We start from the raw sequence: 23,291 nt of genomic DNA, 5'->3' as shown, positions 1-23,291 counted from the left end.
ATGTTACAGCCCCACATGGTTGCTCTCTTGACATGACTGGAAGTGGACAGAGTCCCCTAAGGGAGAATTGGAAACCATTAGTGACCCATGCTGACAAGAGGCTTCAAGAACTAGGTCCATGGGTGAGCAAAAGACTCGGTGAGTAAAGGCCCTGGCCACCAACCTGGTGAACTAGGTTTGATCCCTCGGACACCCGTGATAGGAGAGAACTGATTCACACAAGTTGTTCTCTGACCTCCACATGTGTGTAGCTGTACCCTCACACACACCATGTACACACACAAAAATAATGTAAAATGATATTTTTTAAATGAGCTACATCCATTCTAGCTAACCACCAGTCCTGAAATTTTAGAGCCCAGCTTTCCTGAGGCCTCACACTTCATGGCTGTTCTAGTAGAATTTAACTTCATTCATCAGCATCCCACTTTTTCTACAAACGTAGTGAAAAACAGTTATGAGCAACTTACATCTGTGGGCATGGGAAGTTCTGTCAGAATTATGCTCCACTTTATTATATTGACCTTAGAGGTCTGATCAAATGAGTCAGGGGGCCTACAAAGAGTGGAAAGGCCCCCATCACTTTGGTGATGCATGTGTGCTGCAAACATTGCTTCTGCAACATCCCCACCAAGTGGCTGTCCAACTCCTGCTTCCCATCCCAGGAAGGAACTTCATGATCCAAGGCAAGCCTAACTTCAGGTGACTTCATGGACTGCATTTCTACTGGGCATGGACTTCCTGTCTACATCTTCCCAGGGATCCTCAAGGCTCTCCAATGCCAAGCAGCACAGTCTGAAACCAGGGCAGATGAGCACAGTGAGGAGCTCATGCTCATGAACAATGGATCAAAACATTTATGAGTGACACTGGGCATTGCCCACGCTAGGCAAGAGCTCCACCCTGGCTACCATTCTGTCTTCTTCAGCTTTGAATTTGACCAGGGTGGCACTTGTCCCTAATTCCAACCTGTTCAGACATGAACCTATTTTTAAGACATTCACATAGTTCTCATGAGCAAACCTGATCGGTGTCCTTAGCCTAGTAACTGATAACAATTCAAACTAGCCACAGAGAAGCCATATCTTTTAGTAGAAAAGTCCTCAAAGACTAGTGCATGACCTCACAGAAGCTGGTCAAAACACTCGTATGACACTCTGAGGTCACTGGACCTAGCATCAGCTAATGCTTACCACATTAAAGGGGAAGACGGTAAGTTATAAATGACTGCAGTTTGATCCTTTACAAACCCATCAGGAACGTATCTAGAAAACTGTGGGATATCTCCAGGCTACAGAAGACCCCACATCTACTCACTACATATGCCTGGTAAGGAACAGTGGTGGCCCCTCTCAATGTGTGTCCAGAATATAACAGCAGTAGCTAGATTAGGAGGTGAGAGCAAGAGATGGACAGCAAGATCTGTGCTTCCACCAAAAACCACCCATCCACCCAGAACTCACTCTTCAAGGGAAAATCAGACCTGGAAAGCCAAAGTCAACAACTGATTTAATGCCTACACCTTCCATGGGCTCCTCAAACAAACAAAGCTTCCATTTCTGAAATTTGCTGTTTCTGCCTCTACAGGAGAAATTCTGGAGGCCTGGAGCCAGGCATGTCTTCTCATCATGAACCAGGACAGCTTGGACAGACATCATGCATGTGATGAACAAGTGACAGAATGCCCGTGTCTCCAGTTGGTCCTCACAAGAAAAGTATCAAATGTTCCTCTTAAAATGAAATTCCCACTGGGACACCTTGGACTTAGGTCTCAGGTGTAGGAGTGGAGCCTGTTCTTTCCTGTGTAAGAACAGGTAAGTCGAGAGGCTGTGCCACCATCCAACATTCATTTTTCAGTCCATGAAGCCTGTCTACTCACAATCAAAGGCTTTCCCTGACTTGTCTTCTATCTAAATCAGTCAAGTCTCTTCTCAGGAGAAACGTTCCACAAATGGCTGTTCTCATAAAATAAGTGACTGGTAGAAATAATCTGTAACTTCCCTGCATAAGCTTTCCTCGGTGTCTAAATATAAACACCATTGACTGACCAAAGACAGACCTGTGTTCAGTGTGTCAGTGTCCTGGCAGCAGACACCAAGGCCCCCTGCTAACAACAGGAACTCAGTCACTCACTGTTATGTCCTTCCTAACTTCTCCCTGGGCCCAGGAACTTTTCTAAATGCCTCATCAAATCTAAGATATTACTCATGATAATGCAATGACACCAAACATACAATACTGCTAATTAAAGCCAAGTGCAATTTGTCACAGCTTCCCCAATTTTAAAACATGTGCATGTCACATAGTCTGTTTACATACAGTTGTACATGTACATATACATATTCGATCGATAATGTACAGTGAGCCACCAACATTAGGGCAAAATATTCCTTATAAATATTATCTTTTAGAAAATTAATTTAGCTACAAACTACAGAAAGGAGATAAATCTCACTCATGAACAAAACCATAGGAAACTGTAGGCATTTGCATAAGTGCCCCCTTCCTCTTCATTTAACTGGCATTAAACCACACTGTTTCGAGATGACAGCCTTCTGGTCCATAGACATGACTCAGTTATTTATATCTTTGAGCATCCTAGTGTATGAGACAGCAGTAAACCCATTCAAAATATTCCACTAAACAAATTGTACTAGGAAGGTAGAGGAGGAAGGATTAGAGGTTCAAGTCATCCTCAGCTTCACAGCAAATTCAAGGCCAACCTACACTATATCAAACTGCCTTTAAACCTAAATGTTTTTCTGAGCTCCTGTTCATTTTCTCCAAAAGGTGAGGACAGCAATGATGACTTCTCACTCCATGTCAAGGAAAGCGAAGGTCTACTGGATGACCCACTGGACGCTCATGGTCAGGACCTCCTTTCCCGTCCTCTGAAAGTGCTCATGTCGTACGCCCACACGGTGTCGATCCCCTCTCCAGTAGTGTGGTCTGGAGTCCAGTGTGGGAAAGGGAACCGGCAGGCAATAACTCTAGCATCGTCCTCAAGTTCAAGCTCAAGTTTCTTCTCCAGTTGCGGCATCTGTGGAGAACAACAGTCATCACATCCCCTGAACAGTGACAAAGGAGACAACTTCAGAATGCCTTTCTGCACTTCAAGTCCCTGAAAATACTTACAAACACATCACTTCAGGCACAAACACTTACCGAGTAACCTATCAACACGAAAAGACACATTAACAGCAGTTACAGGGACATCTTCTAGTACCAATTATAAGTAACCTATCTTAGCAGATAGGTATAATAAATCCTTGGTTTTCTGGCAAAAATCATGGTATGGCAATAATTGAAATACTAATTATTTTAAATGATTTATCTACTTAAGCACTTCAACATAGCATGTATTTCATATATTTAAGACACATTTTTCTATACTTTTAACATCTCTGAACTGGGACACATCAAACAACTGACATTATCCTAGAATTATAATCGCTGTTTTTTTTTTTTTCTTTACAGTAACAGTACACTGTAGCATCAACATTTTGAGTTGGTGAAATATTGTCTAATTAGACCATGAAAAAGTATATATACTACCATTTAGAAATAATTTTAAGCCGGGCAGTGGTGGTACATACCTTTAATTTCAGCACTCAGGAGGCAGAGGCAGGAAGATCTCTGTGAGTTCAAGGCCAGCCTGGTCTACAAGGTAGTTCTGGAACAGGCAGAGCTACACAGAGAAACCCTGTCTCGAAAACGCAAAAGAAAAAAAAAAATTTTAAATGTGTGCATAATGTACTAATGATGCATATCCTCCCTTAGGGGTGGTGTTCTACAAAGTACAGCCAGGACCTGACACACTACCCACCCCTCTCCCACTAAGCTACATCTGGAGCCACAACTTTAGTGAACTTCTAAACAATATAGATATTATATCAATCTCGTATAATTTTATTACTCAATCTACCAAGTGTTTTTAGTATTTGCTGAAAGTATTGACATTTTAATTACATCAACAAACAACTATTTAAAATTATCTGTAGTTTGTAAAAATGTATTAATACCCTCATATTCTAAAAATGTGTTTCACTTTCCACTTTTAACTGATTTTGAGATGGTATCAATTTGTAGACAAGCTGCCAGAAATGAACACACAGAACCCATGCGCAGTCCACTCCGGCTGAGGTCCAGCGCATGCGCAGTCCACGCCGGCTGAGTTCCACCACTGCCTCGTTGCTCACTAAGACCCTCCTCCCCAATGAAGTGACTGTAAACCTTCGAGAAGAGGCTGTGAACAACACTCCTGTTTCTTACAAACTCCACATGAGGCTCACATCAGGAAACTTACTCTGCCCACAGTAACTCCAGAACAATTCAATCTTTTTCTCTCAGTGGTGTCCTGAACCGCCCAGGAACCAGCTCCGCGCTTAGCCGTACGGTTCCTCTGGTCATTTGGTTTGTTGTTGTTCTTGTTTGTTTTGTTTTGTAGTACTAGGGGATGATCAGCCTTGTGCATGCTGACCCAGGACTCTACCCCACTTCCGTCTCTTCTGACCTGGGACAGTTCCTATCTTTCTTGTCTTTCATGACAATAGACCAATGACCCTCACCTCGGGTTCCTCTGCTATTTGCTCCCGATGGCTCAGAGGGCCTCTAGCAATGGCCCTGCTGCAAGCCTGTGACCTTATCAGAGCTCCAGAAGCCCAGAAGGCCCTCCTGCCCCTGATGGTGCCGTGCCATCAACCACTGTTCAGGGGAATCTGGCATCTCTGTAATGTACGTACTACCTTCCCTTTACCCTTAGTGACCCACTGTAAGAAACTAAGCACCTATACTCACAGACCATCTCTGCCCTAGAAGTAGCATATATTAAGGATTCTGACGGCAATAAATTTTCACTATAAAGGCTGCAAAGTGGCAACAGGCTGATCCATGTTTCCTCTAGATCAGCAGTTCTCAACCTGTGAGCTGAGATCCCTTTGGGGTCTAAACAACCCTTTTATAGGGATCCCCCAAGACCATCAGAAAACACAGATATTTACACTATGATTCATAACAGTAACAAATTACAGTTATGAAGTGTGGGGTCCTGGTAGATGTCAACGCAGACTGTGATCTGCAAAGAGATAAGAATGATTGACTTCATCAACCTGGATCAGAGTTTGGGGAACCTAATACCAGGTGGTTTATGTCAGCACAATTAAAACACAGTACAATTTGAGAACACTTTCAGGGAACAATCAGTCCAATTAGTCCAATCAGGAGCACAAAAAAGCTTAAGTCTCTTATGACTACATAGACTCTTTACAAAGTACATGTGACCATGAAGGTGCATTCTAAAGCTAAAACAAAGAATCTAGTGGGATCTCTGACCAACATCATAGAGGTCAGCAGGCCATAAAGCACTTGTGACCCCTCCCTCAGGGATGTGCTGGGGATGTCTTTCTGTATGCTGCGAATGTGTTGCTCTGATTAATAAATAAAATGCTGATTGGCCAGTAGCCAGGCAGGAAGTATAGTATAGGTGGGATAAGCAGAGAGGAGAATGCTGAGAAGTAGAAGGCTGAGTCAGGAGATGCTGCCAGCTGCCGCCTCCGCCACCATGAGAAGTAAGATGTAAAGATACCAGTAAACCACAAGCCACATGGCAACTTATAGATGGATAGAAATGGGTTAATTTAAGCTGTAAGAACTGGATAGCAAGAAGCCTGCCACAACCATACAGTTTATAAGTAATATAAGTCTCTGTGTGTTTACTTGGGTCTGAGCGGCTACAGGAGCTGGGTGGACTGGAGAAAAGTCCAGCTACATGGATGGGTAATGGTCTAGGGAGGGAAGAGTCTGGAATAACCATTCTGGGGAATTAGGGTGAGGTCTGCCTCTATAGAAGAAGGGGGTGAGGTCTGCCTCCACAAATAGCAAAAAGGTCACCAGGTTGTTAACAAAATCCACTCTGAGCTTTCTGGATGGAATGCAGGTATTTGATTTTTATCTCCTCCATTGAGGAGACACCCCTAGATCATGAACATTCCTGGTTCTCTTAGTGCTTCTCTGTGAGTACAAAGACATCTGTGCTTGTGCCCCCAACAATGAAGTAGCAACAAAAATAACTTTATGGGGGGGGGGGAGGTCACCACAACATGAAGGGTCGACCATATTAAAGGGTCGCAACATTAGGAAAGTTGAGAACCACTGCTCTAGACGAACAGTATTATGTTGCAAGGGAGAGCTTTCCCTTCCTGTGTCCCTCTGCCTCTCTGCCTGTAACATCTATCTATTGCAAATATACATATCCATATTTTAATTCCATTACGCTAATGTTCAAACTGTCCTAATTTGGCCATGGAGCACCTCCTGCATCTGGCTGCTCCATTCTTGGACATATTCCCTTTAAATATTTTGAGTACTTCCTCATGTTTGGACTAACAACATGTTCCAAGCTTTTGTACCCTCCCTCCTGTAACCCTAGATCAGCTATTCTCAAGGATTCCTAGTTCCCTGTAGTGAAAAATGATACTTAGAAATGAAGATCTAAGCAAAAACTACTCCCGCTAAAAGTAACTACAGCAAGACAGAGAAATTAGCAGGGCTCTTGTGAAGGTTTTATTCTTGACCAGCATCTTACAAAAATGACTTGGGGAAAAACCCAAGATACAGATGGAATAAGCCAAAATTCTAACACATCATTAGAATTGATAATGGAGATAAAAATTCCATTAAGGAGAAAAGATTTCTATTCTCCTAATGGCCAGCAAAGAACTAAAAAAAAGAAAGAAATTATTCCTTGAGGGAAAAATTAAATAAGCAAAAAATGAGACAACATGCATTTTTCAAAATACCAGGTTTCTTATGGTAATTTTGTTCATAAAAAGATAATTGTAAATGTATTCACATTCCTATTCTTTTCTCTTTTATAGTTTCTTTTATTTCAGAGTGACTGTCATATGCTAAGTCAAGATAAACCTAAAAATGAAAGAGGCTATTTCAATCATAAGAAATTAACTGACTAAATTACACATAAATATGCATCAAATCTGTCCTGATATCACACACGAAGAGAAGTAGTGATGTGTCATGCCTGTCTAATAGAATTCAAAATTATTCATATAATTATGGGTTTCAAAGTGACACAAACTCATCAGATTCTAATCATATCTTCAAAATGTGAAGCATGCCTTGAATCAGCTAAAGGCAGATGGCAGACCTATGGCTCCAAGGGTGAAGACACCCTTACCAAGATCTCCTGAAGCCTTGGCAGGTTATGCCTCACTTCCCAGACAAAGCTCAGGCCTTGGGCAGGTCCTCTCTGAGATCTGCCTGCCTCCTGGACTGGCCCATGGTTGTGCACAGTCAGGCGTGTGCATCTGAGCTCCAGACTCTTCCTTACCCAAGACTATCATGTGACTCCAGACTCTCCCTTACCCAACACCACCAGTGTGACTTCAGGAACCCACAGAGAGCTGCTACAGATGGCTCTGCCTGTGCCTCTCCCAGCTCACTCCTGGGGACCCAAATATCAGGAGCAGAAGACAAGAAGTAGCTGGCCTGAGCTCCTCTGTCTCTCACCAATGCTGAAGATGCCCACTACTTCTACTGAGTTTCTCTTTGCAGTGCAGCTGGAATTTGACATCTTCTCACCAGCTGACCCACCCCAGGACGAGCCTTAGTCTGTCACCTTGACACCCAAAAGAGCACACAACTGTCTCCCAATTTCTAATGTCTTGGGTCTGACCTCCATGCAGTGGTGGTGATCTTCTGTCCTAACCAGTCTCCATGCCCCATGCTTACCCTCAACAGTTCCTTCCCTTAGAAGGAACAGCATCCTTCATGTGCTGCTGGTCCTATTCCCTGGCTCACCTCAAATTCACATCACCCTCATCACCTGCATTTGCTCTCTGCTTTCCAGCCAATAGGCACTCACACCGTTCAGTACTGTGCAACTGCAGGTCCTCGGCATGAAAGACTGTTCATGGATAGTATCCTTCCAGGGACCCTGACCTGCTCCTTCCCTGTTCTGGACGAGCCCACAGAACATACTCTTCTCCAGTATATGGCATAGTCTATGTAGCTGTCTCATTTAACATATAATCTCTCCACTAGTAAGAGGGACTGTCGGAACACAGTCCAAGAATGGAGCTGTGCGAGAAGAACTTGGAGTGCTTTTATGAGAACACTCCAAGAAAACAAGACAAGGGTCTTGTGACCTCAGTTTCTTTAAAACACGGGATTGTTCTTAGACTGTTTTCGTGTTCTTCCCAGGTGTAGTTGCTAGGAGTGAGTTGACCAGATTAGTCATTATTGCTTGCTGTTGTTATGGAATTAAACCTTTCAACTATCCTTTCTATGACTCTAGGGAAACACGTCTTTGGCACATGTGGCTTTCCTTGTGACTGTGGACAGCTAGTGCTCCTGAGAACTTTACTACTCCTGTGGCCATCCTTAACCCTCGGAGTGTGACCTGTCTGGGGCTCTGATAAAGTTAGCTATTGTGTGAGGCTTTAGTCTGCCTCGTTCATGGGCTCCATTCTCGCAGCTCCCACCACCTCCAGAGCAGTGATAAGGTACCTCAGGGTGCACAAGTTCTGTTACTCACTTCTGCAGTCAGTGGTCAGGAGACCCTGCCTCCTGTGCAGCAGCCACACTTACTCCATGAACAAAGCCTGCAGCCATACAAGTGCACAGTGTACAGTGTTCACTGAATTCAACAGAGTGGAAGGTGGGGACGCTTCACGGGACCCCTGAGGACAGCTTCCCGGAGGAAAGGGTAGGAGTCAGTTCCCTCATCAAACCCTGTGCAGAATGGGTCTGCGGTCACCAAGAATGGATGGCACAGGCACTGAGGAACAGCACAGCCAAGTCCAGGGACTGACCAGATGAAGAATTGGGCAGAGAACTACTTAAAAAATGACTAAGACCAGGTCACAAGTGGGCAGGAGCCACTCCATGCCAATCTGAGTCCCATGGCATGTTTGGACCTTTTCCCTAAGTTAGCAAGAAGTCACAGAGGGTTTACTGTTTGGTGTTTTGGCTTTTGGGGGTGTTTGTTTGTGAGACAAGGTCTCACATAATCCAGGCTGACTTCTAATAGGCTATGTAGCCAAGGATTGCCTTGAACTCCTGATACTGTGCCTCTGCCTGCCAAGTGCTGGGACTACAGGCATGTAGCAGAACACCTGGTTTATACAGTGCTGGGGACTGAACCTGGGCTTCACACATGATAGACAAACACCACCTGGGCTACATCTCCAACCTCACAGAGGGTTTTAAACAAAGCCCCAGTTAACCTGCTCCACATTTTGAAAAGAGCCCCTTGGTGCATAAATTCAGGCTAAATATGAGAACATACAACCTTCGTATTGTGTTCACCAGGTCCAAATGGGACCTCCTCAGCATACTCTGATACATACTTCATTTTGAAGTGTTAGCTCCAATTTCCACCTCCAACTCACTGTGCCTTCAGGAATAATGCAGTTAGTATTAAAAGCAGGGCTGAGGCATTCCAATGTCAGCTCTCCTCCTCCACACTTCCCTGAGGCTCCTCCTGGCTCCACAAGTGCCCATCAGTGCCTCAGCTGTCCTTAGACACTTGCCTTGACATGCTCGTTTTGGAGGGCCACCTGATCCGTGCTCAAGAAAATGAGATACAATTCAACAGCATCCTTACACAGCCAGGTAAGGCTTTCCCAGGGCTAAGCTGATCTCCAACTTCGCAGCCAGCATTTCCTCCTGCCCCTCGATACTTCCACCAAAGTTTGACATGGGCTGCAAGTGGGGATTCCACAGGAGGCACTCTGCACTCCAGCTCAACAGATGCCAACTGAACTCCTCCCCACCCACTGTGTGCAGAACCCTGGCTGGCTCGGTCTTTTTTAAGGAACATGAATGCTCTGTGGATTCCCACTGTGACTTTTTCCCTAGAAACAGTGAAATGCTGAAATTCCTCAATTCGTCTGGGTACAGGAGGATAAGCAATAACTGCATGTATTTTTCAAAATAACAAAACTCACACTGCCCCTGAGGAAACAGCCCCCAACACTGTGCAAACCAACCCTGCCTGGGGCAGCAGAGCAGCCTCCACTCAGCATTACAAAGGCCACTGCTGCCCCCAGCTGGGACACAGCAGCAGGGCTTCAGAACCCACATCTCAGCTTAACTTTCTTTCTCCAGACAGCATAAAATTCCCAGTAAATCTGCTTTTCTACTTCCTACATTAAAGTTACTTGTCTCCAAAATGCTAATTATTATATCTTAGAAGGAAGAACTCAAACATCTTAAGTAGTAAGCCACCATCAAAATTCCCTATCTAGTCTATGATCCCAAATTATTTTTATTTGTGGGGTGAGGGGAGTTGAGACAGGGTCTTACTCTGTAACCTAGGCTGGCCTGAAATTTACAATAACCTTCCTCCCTTGGTCTCCGGAGTGCTGGGATTATGCTAGGATTGCAGGCATGAGCCGAGGCCTGACCCAAGCAAGTTTTAAATGATCAAGGACCAAGCCCTCACACCTGCCTTCACTTTCAGAACAAAGCACAGTTACTCACAGGTCCCATAGCAGACACACAGATACAGTCACTTTTGTAATGCCATCATTTCTGGTTTGTAAAAGCAAAAACTGTGCCACTGCACTACAAGTTCCAATGTGGGGATCAATTCTCAAGCAGTGAAGCACTGTGTATAAAAGTCCCAAGCCTAGCTGGGCATGGTGGCACATGTCCATAACCTCCACACTTGGGAATTGGAGGCTGCAGGTTGAAAGCCAGCCTGAGCTACATAGTAATTTCCAGGCCAGCCAGGGCTACACGGTGGCATGATACTCTAGCTCAAAAAAAACAACAAAATCTAAGGCATAAATAAGAAAATGAAACAACAAAAATGAAATTACCTTTTTATTTTAAATTAAAAACCCTATCCATTATATTGTGCCATTTCAGCAAACATGCAATTCTACCAAGATTATTATGGCTACAATTACAGACTTTGAGAAGTAAAAAGGGATTGCTTCCTCTGGTCTCTAAACCAGCACTGACAGTGAAGTATCTACCCTGACTGTCTCTGCAGAGGCTAGAGACACCCACTTTCAGTACAACAGTGTGGCATTTTCACTTTCCAAGTACATAATCAAAGTTCAATACTCAGCTCTTTGGCAAATCTGTGAAGTGGAGGAAATTGAAACCAGTCAATGCTCATCCACCCTTAAAATTATCTTCCAGCAAAACTGAAGAATGATCAATTCAAAGGGAATATCCCATTAACTTCCCCAAGTGATTGCAGTGGGGTGTGAGTGAACAGCCGTGAAAATCATCAACTATACTCAATGCTGGGACCTCATAAAACAGTTTTCAAACTGGGATTGTTAAGGCTTTAGTAGATCATTGAGATTTTTTTCCTCTGGAACTAAAATTTCAAAATGTGTCTGAATCTTTAATGATTAAACTTTTAAGGTCGTTAGTACTTTACTAAACCAATGAACTGAAATCCAATGTGGCCCTCAAGTCAGTGGGAAACCATCACTGAATGTGATGAACTGCATTCAGCTGATAGGGCCTGCAACATTATGGACCCCAGAGCATGGGGTGCATACTCACCATCTGGGGCACACCAAAAATGACAACATTGGAGTACTGTGCAAAGGTGACCTAAACAGGATGAAAAAAGAATGGTGGATTAATTCTAAGCAAACAAGCATCACAATAAACCTGCCTCACTGGAGCCCACATGGCCAGGCAGAAGGTTTTCACACACTCCCCCGAAGAATAGCATCCTTAAGAGCACAGCAAAAAGAACACATTGCCCACACTTTGATGCACGCCAGTCAAATGCATTAGCTTTCAGGATGCATCCTGGGCCTCATCTCCCGATCCTCGCAGGGACTCGATCAAGACAGAACTGTACCCTGCTGCCAGTCAAATCTCCTAAAACCACCTGTTCAGGCTTCGGCATCTTCAGAGTTCTAATCTTCTCCTCTTCCCTAAAACACTGCATTGAAAGTTCAATAAAATGGTTTTTGCAGCAATTGAAAAATGGGTAGAAGTGCTTTGCCAGTCTAAATTCTTATTGCCCAATAAAATCGTATTTGCTCTATGGAGACCGTTTAGTTATATGCAGCCTGAAAACAGCGCAAGCAAAGTCTAAGTGCATTTTTACAAGCTGCTGAGGACAGTGTTACAGTGGAAAATTCTTACTTAAGAAAAAGCACTTTGTGAAGCTTCCTAACACAAAACACGGGGATTTTGTTGTTTGGGTTTTTTTGTTTTGTTTTGTTTTGTTTTTTTACACCAATAGTGCAGACACTAAGATCAACAGTTAATAAATGGGACCTCATGAAACTGAAAAGCTTCTGTAAGGCAAAGGCACCAACCATCAAAGGACAAAAAGGCAGCCTACAGAATGGGAAAATATTTTCACCAATCCCACATCTGACAGAGGGCCGATCTCCAAAATATATAAAGAACTCAAGAAACTAGACACCATAAACTAAATAATCCAATTAAAGAACAGGGTACAGATCAAAACAGAGAATTCTCAACAGAGGAAACTCAAATGGCCAAGCAACAAAGAAATGGTCAACATCCTTAGCCATCAGAGAAATGCAATCAAGACAACTTTGAGATTCCGTCTTACACCTGTCAGAACGGCTAAGATCAAAAGCACAAGTGACAGCTCATGCTGGCGAGCATGTGGGCCAAGGGGAACACCCCTGCACTACTGGTGAGAGTGCACTTGTTCAGCCACCTTGGAAATCAGTATGGCAGTGTTGTTGGTTAGTCTCTGGCCTTTTGGGGGCCTGCCAACCAGCTCCCAAATAAATACACAGAGGTTTTCTTAATTATGAATACCTGGCCTTAGCTTGGCTTGTTTCTTGCCAGCTTTTCTTAACTTAAATTATCCCTTCTACCTTTTGCCTCTGGGCTTTTCCCATTCTCTTACTTCTGCAAATCTTACTCTTACTCCATGATTTGCTGTATAGCTGGGTAGCTGGCTCCTGGAGTCCTCCTCCTTTTCTGGTTCCTAGATCTGTCCTCCCAGATTTCTCCTTCTATACATTCTCTCTCTGCCAGCCCCACCTATCCTATGCTATTGGCCATTCAGTTCTTTATTAGACCATCAGGTGTTTTAGACAGGCACAGTAACACAGCTTCACAGAATTAAATAAATGCAACATAAACAAAATAACACACCTTAAAATAATATTTCCCCAACATGGCAGTTCCTTAGAAAATTGGAAATTGATCTACCTAAAGGCCTAGCTATACCATTCCTGGGCATATACCCAAAGGAAGCTCCATCCTATCACAAGGACACATGCCCAACTATGTTCATATCAGCTTTATTCATAATAGCCAAAAACTGAAAATAACCTAGATTTCCCTCAACTGAAGAATGGATAAAGAAAATGTGGAACATTTACACAATGGAGTATTATTCAGCAGTTAAAAAAAAAATGACATCATGAAATTTGCAGGTAAATCGATGGAACTTGAAAAAAATCATCCTGAATGAGGTAACCCAGACCCAGAAAGACAAACATAGTCTGTCCTCACTTACAAGTGGATGTCAGCTGAAAGTAAGAGAGTCCTGCACAGACCCATTGCAGGGGCAATGTAGATACCTAGTGCGAGGGACATTACAAGAGAAACCCTAGCAATAATTCCTAGTAATGGGGGATAAGGACCTGAACCGCCATCTTCTGTAACCAGGCAAGGCCTCAAGTGGAGGGATTGGGACACCAATCCAGCCACAAACCTACAGCTTGTCCCACCTGCAGAGTATTCTGGGACTGGTACCCAGCAGAATCCTCATCAAAGAGACTAGAGACTTCATCTAGCACCTGATGGGAACAGATACAGAGTCCCACAGCCAGACATTATGCAGAGTCCTGTAGAGGAGGTGGGAGGAAGGATAGGAGGAACCAGAGGTAACAGGGATACCAGGAGAACACAGTCCACAGAATCAACTGTCTAGGACTCATGGGGGCTAGCAGACATCAGGGAGCCTATAAGGGTCTGACCTAGGTCCTCTGCATATATGTATAGTAGCTTGGTGTTCTTGTGGGATTCCTAACTGGGAATGCGGGTGATAGACTCTTGTGTCTACTTATGGGACCCTTTTCCTCCTGCTGGGTTGCCTCATCCAGTCTTGACATGATGGCATGTGCCCCGTCTTACAGGAGAATATTATGCCATGTTTGGTTAATGTCCCTGGGTGGCCTGCTCTTTTCTGGGGGGAGATGGAAGGAGGGAGGATCTGAGAGACAGGGAAGGTGGGGGTGAAAGGCTGGGAGAGAAGGAGGGGAAACTGCAGTCGGGATGAAATATGAGAGAATAAAAACAGATAAAAATATAAGAATAAAGAGTACAAATATATTTAGAAAAATCCTTCCTTTTATGATTATGAGAAGGAGCCACCGTAGCAGGTTCATAGGCTTCTACCACCCGTCTTTGTCTCTCTCTTAACATGCAAGCACACACACAGAAGAGTCAAGTATTTATCAAGAATAATCTGACTTCTAAGTGAAATGGAATAGCTCATTATTTCACAAAAAAAGAAAATGCTTTAATTCAGTCAATAAATTCTTAGCTTTCATATGACTTTTATCAAAACTTGAAGCTTCTATACTAAAGTACAGCCTATCATAAATCTATGAGGTTAAAATGCATTTACACTTTGTTATCTAAATTTTCATTTGGACTTTTTTTTTCCTTCAACACACTTTCTTGTCAGTCACATTAATTATGAATGAAGAGGATCCATCGGATTTTCTAGCACCATCCTCCACATCACCTACCTTCCACAGATCTGAAACATAAAACTTGGCAGAGCCATGCACACCTTCTCTCCAGGCACGGTATCGGGAGTACCAAACCAGCCATGGATTCAGTTCGTAGCCCACAGCTGGGAATCCTTCCTTTGCAGCCGCAATCACCTAGACAGAAGCAGGGGTCAGCAAATGAAAAATGTCATCTTGCATGAGAATTCCCTATTTAGGGTGTGTAATATTCCATTAAAAAGTACTTCTTGAGAGCTACTGGGAAAGAGGAAGGGTCCAGGGAGAGGAGAAATATGGTAGTTTTAACGAGAACGGCCCCGTAGGCTCTTATATGAGTGAAACTGTTTGGGAGGGTTAGTAAGAGTGGCCTTGCCAGTGGTGGTGGTGCACACCAGCACTCGGGAGGCATCTTCGAGTCAGAGGCCAGCCTGATCTACAGAGAGGGTTCCAAGACAGCCAGGGCTACACAGAGAAGCCCTGCCTCAAAAACCAAAAACAAGTGGCTTTAGTCAAGGGGCTCTGTCGCTGGCAGTGGGCTTTTGAAGCCCATGCCATTGCCAGCTAGCTTTCTCTCTGCCTTCTGCATGTAGATCAGATGTGAGCTCTCAGCTATTGTTCCTGCACCCTGCCTGCTGCCGCGACCCCCACCACAATGGTGATGGACTCTAACCCTCTGTAAGTCCAAAACACTCTTCCTTCTCCAAGCTTCCATGGTCGTGGTGTCTTCTCACAGCAACAGAAAAGTAACTAGAACAGGAACTAAGAGATGGTAAGTGGAATGAGCAGGGATCCAAGTGTACTATGTACATGGACAAAATGTCACAATGAAACCCATTACTTCCTATAATTAACACAGGGTTAAAAAATACTTTTGGTGAAGATCTCATGTAAAAATGTTACATCTACAGTTCTATACTTGATGGACAACACATGACTAACCCAAAGATTTCTGCGTTTGGTCAAAGATTTTGCCTTGACTATCAAGAGACACTCAGGCTTGTGCTGGACAAATGCATCTCTGGTTCTGGCTCAGCTCACAAGCCCCATCCCTAGCTAGAGGAAAGCATTCAATGGTGGGCAGTGACGATGTCACAGAACTAAAAATGGTTAAGATGCTAAGTATTATGGTCCATAATAATTTGCCGGTCAGGTGGCAGTGGTGCACACCTTTAATCCCAGCTACTCAGGAGGCAGAGGCAGGCGGATCTCTGTGAGTTCCAGGCCAGCCTGGTATACAGAACAAGATCCAGGACCGGCACCAAAACTACACAGAGAAACCCCGTCTCGAAAAAAAACAAAACAAAACGAAAAATTTGCCACAGCACAAGAAATGCTTTTAAACTTAGGTAGAAAGCCTGAGTCACCTTTCAGTGTCCCCATCATGATTTCGGGTCTCCCCCAGAGCCAGTGTCCACAGGACTTGCGAACATGGGGGTCCTGCTGGTCTGCACAGCACACGCTGACAGAACACGAGCCTTTCCCCTGCTGTCTCCACTCCTGCTCGTCATCAGGGTGAGGCCTGCGGATGTGGACCCCTCCTCATGCAGGATCACTCGCCTGCCACTCAGTGACCTTCTCTTTACTCAGAGATTCAGGTTGGTTCACAACATGGTAAAGTCACTAAAATTCTGATTGTTTTTTCTTGGACAAGGCCTCGTGTACCCAAATCTGTATCTAGCAGAGGCTGATCCTCCTGCCTCCACCTCCCAAGTCCTGGGATTTCAGCCACACGTAACTGTGCCCACCCTGAATTCCTATCTTTAGTCAAGCAGGGCTTCCCCAATGGCCTTTCCTATTTTAACTTTCTATCAGCTCCTAGGAATCATCACTTATCCACATATCAATACAGAGAAACATAAAGCAAGCATCTAAACTGCAAAAAAGTCAAGGTAATTTAGCTCCACAACTCCACGTTTCTTGTAATCATGCCACATTTACTGGATCAAAAATTCTAAGACTATTTGGTAATTAGCAATTAATTGCTCTTTTCTATCTGGCATGTTTACAGAGTACTTTTCCTCCAAGAGGAAAAAAAATCAATCAGAGAAAAATGAACTCTAAACACATGCTGGTGGTCTAACAGTTAGCCAAACACAAAATGAAACACACACTTTTCAAACTGTCACATTCGGCAAGTCTTTGCAGAAGCCTCATAAGAAACATAAAGCAGAAATTTAAACAATTCTGGTTCCAAACCTTAAACTGTTTGGACATGACTCACAATGCGTCCATCACCACTGCCGATGTCTACGAGGGGTCCTCTTCTGTGTTGCAACATCTTCACAACGTTTTCGATCTGCTTCGAAGTGGCAGGCACGAACGGCAAACAAACTTTCCGGAGGGCTGGTGTGATAAACGGTGTAGCCACAGCATACAATGCCACCAATGCCCCACCAATGAGCCCAGTAAACAAGAACCCCCAATTGCTCTTCTTCAAATGGTTGGGATCCAAACTGGTAGGCAGAACAGGGTTCGGCTGCCTTTCTTCCTCAGGTGTTTCTAGGCATAAGCCATTGTTGAAAGAGAGCAGAAACAGTACACACATTAGAAAACCGGAAACTCTGCTGACACTTTTTCTTTGTGTTTGTGTACAGGTGTGTGTGCATGCACACACACACACACACACACACACACACACACACACACACACGCCAGCAGAGGTGTCAGATTCCCTGAAGCTGCAGTTATAGGTGGTTGTGGCTGCCTGACATGGGTGATGGGAACCAAGCTTGGGTCCTCTGCAAGAGCAGCAAGTGGTCTTGACACCAGGCAACCTCTCCATCCCAACTCATCTTTTTAAACGATACATTCACCGGATACAACCTAGTTTACAAGTATAAAATTCTACAGTGACTTCTAAACTTCACCAACAAAATTAAAGTAATTTGGGGAAAAATTCTTCAATGCTAATGAAAGATCTGAAATCTTTTTTTTTCCAATGTACTGGTTTGGTATGTGTCTAGGACTCAAGTAATGTGTTATCTCAATACCTATTATTGCAAATTTTAATCATAAATTTCACATTTTTACAGTCTGAACAAAGAAAGCTTCAAGAAAAAATAAGCATGAAAATGTCCAGTTATTGACCATTTAAAATACATTATGGCATCTATAATCTAGTTAGTTGTATAGCTACAATTTTAAGGCAACCAGGGATGAAAATTATATTTTGCTGGTCTATAATAAATATGGTAATAAAAAAGTTTAAAACACATGTGGGGGAGTCATTGCATTATTCTTAGCACAGAAGAAAGCAAACAAACTCTAATAGATGACTGCGGAGAAATGAAATGAAAGCCCCCTTAATGTTCCTCCTTCTGTGCTGGCCCTTTAAAATGCGTCCTTAGTAAGATGAAAACTGAAGGGAGAGGAAGCTGACTAAAGACAAGCAAAGCCCAGCTAGGAGCCAGACAAGGTGCCAGCTCTGTCGGTGTTGACAAGTGACTTCACAGTCCTCCTCCTCCATAAACCATGGGCCCCAATGGCTGGGAGAGGGACTGCAGGGCTGGGGTAAGACGATCCTAAGGCTCAGGTCAGGCACACAGCAAGCAGAGGCACCCAGTGTCAACTATTTCACATTACTGGAGGAACACTGTGGGCCCCACCCCCACTCCCACCCCCACCCCGGCAAACAGACCACTGCTGAGGATAATGAAAACACACGAATCCACAAGAAGCAGGAAAAGGTCGAGGAGGGTCAGCAGGCGCTTGTCATTCATATATGGCTGCTCACAGCTGTCAGAAAGCCATTCAAAAGGCCTGCAGTGCTTACTCCATGCTGCTGTAAGCAGTGACCACAGCCTTTCTGGCTTACAACACCTTCTCACCATCTGCTGGAGGTCAGGAGTCTGCAGGGATTGGCAAGGCTGCATTCCTCCTAAGGCCTTTGGACTGGGAATCAATTCCTCTGCATTTTCCAGCTTTGATTTAACCCCACAGCACCCCCAATCCCTGCTTCCATCCCGGTATCTCCTTTCTCCCATCCCTGTCCTCCTTTTTGACAACACTGTGCACACCTAGTTAGTCTAAGATAATCACTGATCTTCAGTCCCATTTGCACAAACTACATCAGTCAGAATGCTCATATACTGGGGCGAGGAGACATTCTACACACTAACCCATCAGTGGGGACAATCTATTCTACTGAGTTAAAACTGAACACAGGACACAATAGAAGGGGCCAAACAGCAGTAGGTCACAATCCAGGGCAGCTCTCAACACACAGCTTCCTCAGCTCAGCATAACTTTACTCTCCTTTGCTTCTGATACCACCTTAAAGTGAGGTTTTTGGGTTGTTTTGTTTTTGTTTTGTTTTTTTTTGTTTTGTTTTTGGTTTTTGTTTGTTTGTTTGTTTTTGGGGGTTTTTTGGTGTTTTTTTTTTTTGTTTTTGGTTTTTTTTTTTTTGGTTTTTCGAGACAGGTTTTCAGCAATGCCAGAAAGAGGCCTTTCACATGTGTCTGACTTACACCCCAGCTTTACAGGCTCTCCAACTAGGTCTGTGGACAGCAGGTATATTTCATCTGATACAAATGTAATCAAGAGTGCTAGTCTTGCGGGTACTTTAATGGACAGTCCGATGCACTTAGAACCATCTAATCAGGTTGGAGTGATCCAAAATAAGTCATGGGAGATGCCTGTTGATAAACTGGAGTCTTTAAGCATCAATGAGGTTATCTGCCCAGATTCTAGTACATCTGACCAATATTCCTCTGCTGAGAGTTTTTGTAATTCAGAAAACAAAATGTTAAGAGAACAAAATATTGATGGCTTATCCCTACACCAGACTGATCTGCCAGGAAACTCATGTGCTCAGGATCCAGTATCCTTTCTCTTGTTTCTCTGTAGCTTTGGAGCCTGTCCTGGACTAGCTCTGTAGCCCAGGCTGGCCTTGAACTCACAGAGATCCACCTGCCTCTGCCTCCAAGTGCTGGGATCACAGGCGTGTGCCACCACCTCGGCTGAAGTGAGTTTTAAAGCTGCTTTTGTAGTAGAGCGCCAACATGAGGAGGGGAAGTAAGCCTGCTGCTGGGGCAGTGATCATGGGAGGGAAGGGCAGGGAGTCTGCTGCTGATGCTGTGGTCATGTATAAAGTTACCTTTAGGTGTCATGGTAACAGAAACCTTCAGTAATTCCAGTTATCAGTGGACACTGAGTGGAAGAATATGCTATCATCATTGCACATTTGCTTATTTGAGAGAAGTCAAGGCTCATTGGTTGCCTTCATGGAGAGTCTTCCTACAAGGGTCCCAGTGGAGCACAGCACAGGTTGTAAACATATTTAAGATTCAGTCCTGGTGTCTCAGAACCTAAGCTAGCTGTTTAACATCTGATATTAAGCTGCTGTTGCAGTATGGCTTGCTAATCAGGAGAATTTTCACTTTTTTCTTCTGCACAACTCAAAACTTAAGAAAAAGAGTTGAATAATACTACTATCCTTCTCTGATTACCACATTTAAATTAATATGTATAAGGTATAAACCGAAAGACTGTGTAACAACTGTTAACTGCCATCCTTGAAGACTACCATTTGGAGGAGTGGAGGCTCCATTGTTTTTTTTTTCTTTTTGAGACAGTCTTGCTATATTGGCCTTGAACATACACTGACTGTCTTGCCTCAGCCTCCCAAGTTCTAGGATTATAGGCATCCACCACCACACTCAGCTTAGAAACCCAGTTTTTAGGCTTTATTGGCACATAATTAATACACCTTGTCCATTAAACATGTACAATTCAATGGATTTTAGTGGGTGTATGCAGTCCTCATCAGTCAGTTTCAGAACATGATTGCCCACGAGCCCCTTAACCCCTTAGTGTCATCTCCCCCCCCTCCCTCTGCTACCTGCCCCAAGTGACCACTACTTTAGTCTCTGTAGCCTCTACTTTGGACTTAGATCAAACAGCTTGCAAAGGCCAGGGAGAGGGCACAGTGGGGAGTGCTGCTTGTTCAAACATGATGACCCATGCAAAAGCCAGGCACAACCCAGCACTGGAAGGTAGAGACAGGTAGATCCCAGGGACTGGCTCACCAGCCAACCTAGCCAAAACGGCCAAGTTCCAGGTTCAGCGGGCAACCCTGTCTCAAAAAAATTAAGTGACCGAGCAGTGGTGGAGCCCGCCTTTAATCCCAACACTTGGGAGGCAGAGGTAGGTGGGATCTCTGTGAGTTTGAGGTCAGCCTGGGCTATAGAGTGAGTTGCAGGACAGTCAGGACTGTTACACAGAGAAACTCTGTCTTGAAAAACTAAAAAAAAAAAGAAGTGGAGTACAACAGAAATACATTATGTCAATCTTTGGCCTCTATGGGTACACATATGGCCACTTCTGCACACACACAGAGACAAACATACATGCTACAGTCTGTGGTCTTCTAACCAACTTCTGGCGTTTAAAATGTACTCTAGAATCCTTTGTGCTATTTCTTATCAGTGTTTGAATCCTTTTTACAGCTGAACATAATTCCCTAATATAAATAGATCACACTGTTTATCAAGTTGGGCAATAGTTAAACACGTGTCTGGTGGCCCAAATTCCACCTCACCTGTATATACATGTACCCATCCAGAAGCCCCACAATGTGTACAATAATGAGATCCTGGTCTCCGGGTCTCCCAGCTGGCCTGTGTAAGTAGTGGAGACCAACTGAGGCAGACAAAGGATGCAAGAAATATTATACTGAATACGGGGGAAATAGAGGGAAACTATAAGCAGAAAACTTGAACTGAGGGCAAAAAAAAGCAAGTCTGGGGACCAGGACATGGAGGCTGGACAGAGCAGGGCCTACTGGAAGGAGAGGAGCCTACAGAAGGGCAAGACTTTGAATACAAGTGCTCATCTGGTCTCTCCTTCAGCATGTGGGATGGAGATCAGGTCGGCAGGCTGGCAGCCAGTGCCTTTACTGGAAGTCTTCCGTGAAGCCAGCCTTGATGCTACCAACAGATGAATGGTTACAGTTCAGTACCTGCATACAATGGAGTCTTATTCAGATGTAAAATAAGAATGACTCAAAAAGAGAATACGGTTTCTCTTGATTGTGTGTGTGTGTGTGTGTGTGTGTGTGTGTGTGTGTTTCTGAGGGAGGCGGAAGAGGTCTAAAGGGAGAAGGGAAGGAAATTAACAGAGCAACCAGAGAGACAACATACTGCATGTTTTCTCCTATGTGGAACCTAGATTTGATGACATATAACATATGCACATATGTGATAAATAACGATTTGGGGAACAATGAGGAAATTCAAGTAAGAGGAGGGGGAGGGGAGGGGACAGTGGGGGTGCTTAACACAAGGTGCAATGACATAATTTTATACATGTGAAAGTGTTATCATGAGGCCTTATTTTGTATTTTTTAATGTCATCTGTGTCCTTTTGCTATATATCCCCTACTGATACTAGAAGTCATCCTAGACAGGGTTCTGACAGGAAATAGGGTGCAGAAGACGCTGTGGGATTATTTTCTATTCTCAAAACAACAGCAAGAACCCACCATTTGAATATTTAAAAACACCAACTCAACAAAACTGAAGGGAAATGAGACTACTACAAAACACAAAAGACACTAGGTGCATCACTGAGATTAACACATCAGCAACTGTAGGACAGCAGGCTGCTTCCAGGTCCGTGCTGGTGCACGCATTCTAATTTTGAGTACCTAGTAAAACCCGATAATAAAACAGCAGGAACAGTTTCTGTTCTGTGGAGTACGGGTGGAGAGATTGGAAGTTCGCGATCAATCTAAGCTTATAAAATGGATCGTGATTTCGGGCCGACCGACAGCGCAATTAGCGCTCTGGTATCTTTCCAAAAGCAAAACGCTGGGGTTAAGAGACTCCGAACCTAGCACAGACCCGTGGGCAAGTCACGGGGTCTGTGCAACGCGGGGAGTGAAGAACCAACACTGCGTGCTGACGACCAGGCGCTCTCCTCCTGAACACTGCCAGCAACCCTGTCAATTATTACTGGGTTTTTGTTTTTTGTTTTTTGCAGACAAGAAAATAAAACCGCAGGCTCAATAACTTCAGAGCAGCGGCTCGTCCACGACAGGGCTGTGACTCCAGCAGCCCCAGGTCTTAAGATCGGGCTGAGCAGCGAGTCGCGCGCACGGAAGCGGGAAGAGTCCGCAGCAAGCACTGTGGAAGCCGCCACCCAGCCAGGAGAACACGGGCAGGGGCGTGGAGGACGGCGCAGGCGGGGAGCGCGGCACCCACGCGCGCCCGCGACCACACCGGCTGCCGGCCGCGCACCCGCGCACCCGAGCCCCACGCGCGCCCGCACCGCAGCCCACTAAGGAACCCGCCGCCATGCCGGCCAACTCTCACCTCCTCCCTCCATCGCGAAACTTCCGGGGGGGGGGGGAGACCGGAAGTGGACTCTACCACCTTCCCAGAGCCGAGGTGGGAATAAAGGAGAAAATGTCCTAAGGAAATTAGCTCCCCGCTGCGACTCTGCATTCAAAAACTCTCAGAAACCAAAAACCTTGAATAAGTGACTGAATTGGATCTAGTATTAGTATTTGGGTTCTAGAAGTTGCCTTCCGAGTTTTGGAATAACACTCCCCCTAGCTTCCTGGGC

At 44.4% G+C, this 23,291-nt stretch overlaps 1 protein-coding gene across 1 annotated transcript; it reads right to left on the bottom strand.

The window, feature by feature from the left end:
* Positions 1-281: 281 nt before the first annotated feature.
* Positions 282-23,059, bottom strand: Atpsckmt (ATP synthase c subunit lysine N-methyltransferase). The gene is made up of 5 exons (XM_036207016.1): positions 23,039-23,059; positions 16,948-17,225; positions 14,745-14,882; positions 11,545-11,595; positions 282-3,040 (listed from the first exon to the last, which is right to left on the bottom strand). The coding sequence occupies exons 1-5, from the start codon at positions 23,049-23,051 to the stop codon at positions 2,870-2,872; spliced, it is 651 nt and encodes a 216-aa protein (XP_036062909.1). The 5' UTR covers positions 23,052-23,059; the 3' UTR covers positions 282-2,869.
* Positions 23,060-23,291: the final 232 nt, after the last annotated feature.

The sequence above is a fragment of the Onychomys torridus genome, chromosome 15 (genome assembly GCF_903995425.1).
Source record: "Onychomys torridus chromosome 15, mOncTor1.1, whole genome shotgun sequence".
Lineage (NCBI taxonomy): Eukaryota > Metazoa > Chordata > Mammalia > Rodentia > Cricetidae > Onychomys > Onychomys torridus.
Note: the sequence above shows the minus strand (reverse complement) of the source record. Positions and strands in the feature narration are given on the sequence as shown.

What these genes read in the sequence shown, in the direction of transcription:
- Atpsckmt (XM_036207016.1), bottom strand. An exon ending in GCAGTGGTGATGGACGCATT is followed by an intron (nt 14,883 to 16,947) that starts GTGAGTCATGTC and finishes GCTTCTGTCTAG; the next exon opens with GTGATTGCGGCTGCAAAGGA. An exon ending in TTTTTGGTGTGCCCCAGATG is followed by an intron (nt 3,041 to 11,544) that starts GTGAGTATGCAC and finishes TGTTCTCCACAG; the next exon opens with ATGCCGCAACTGGAGAAGAA.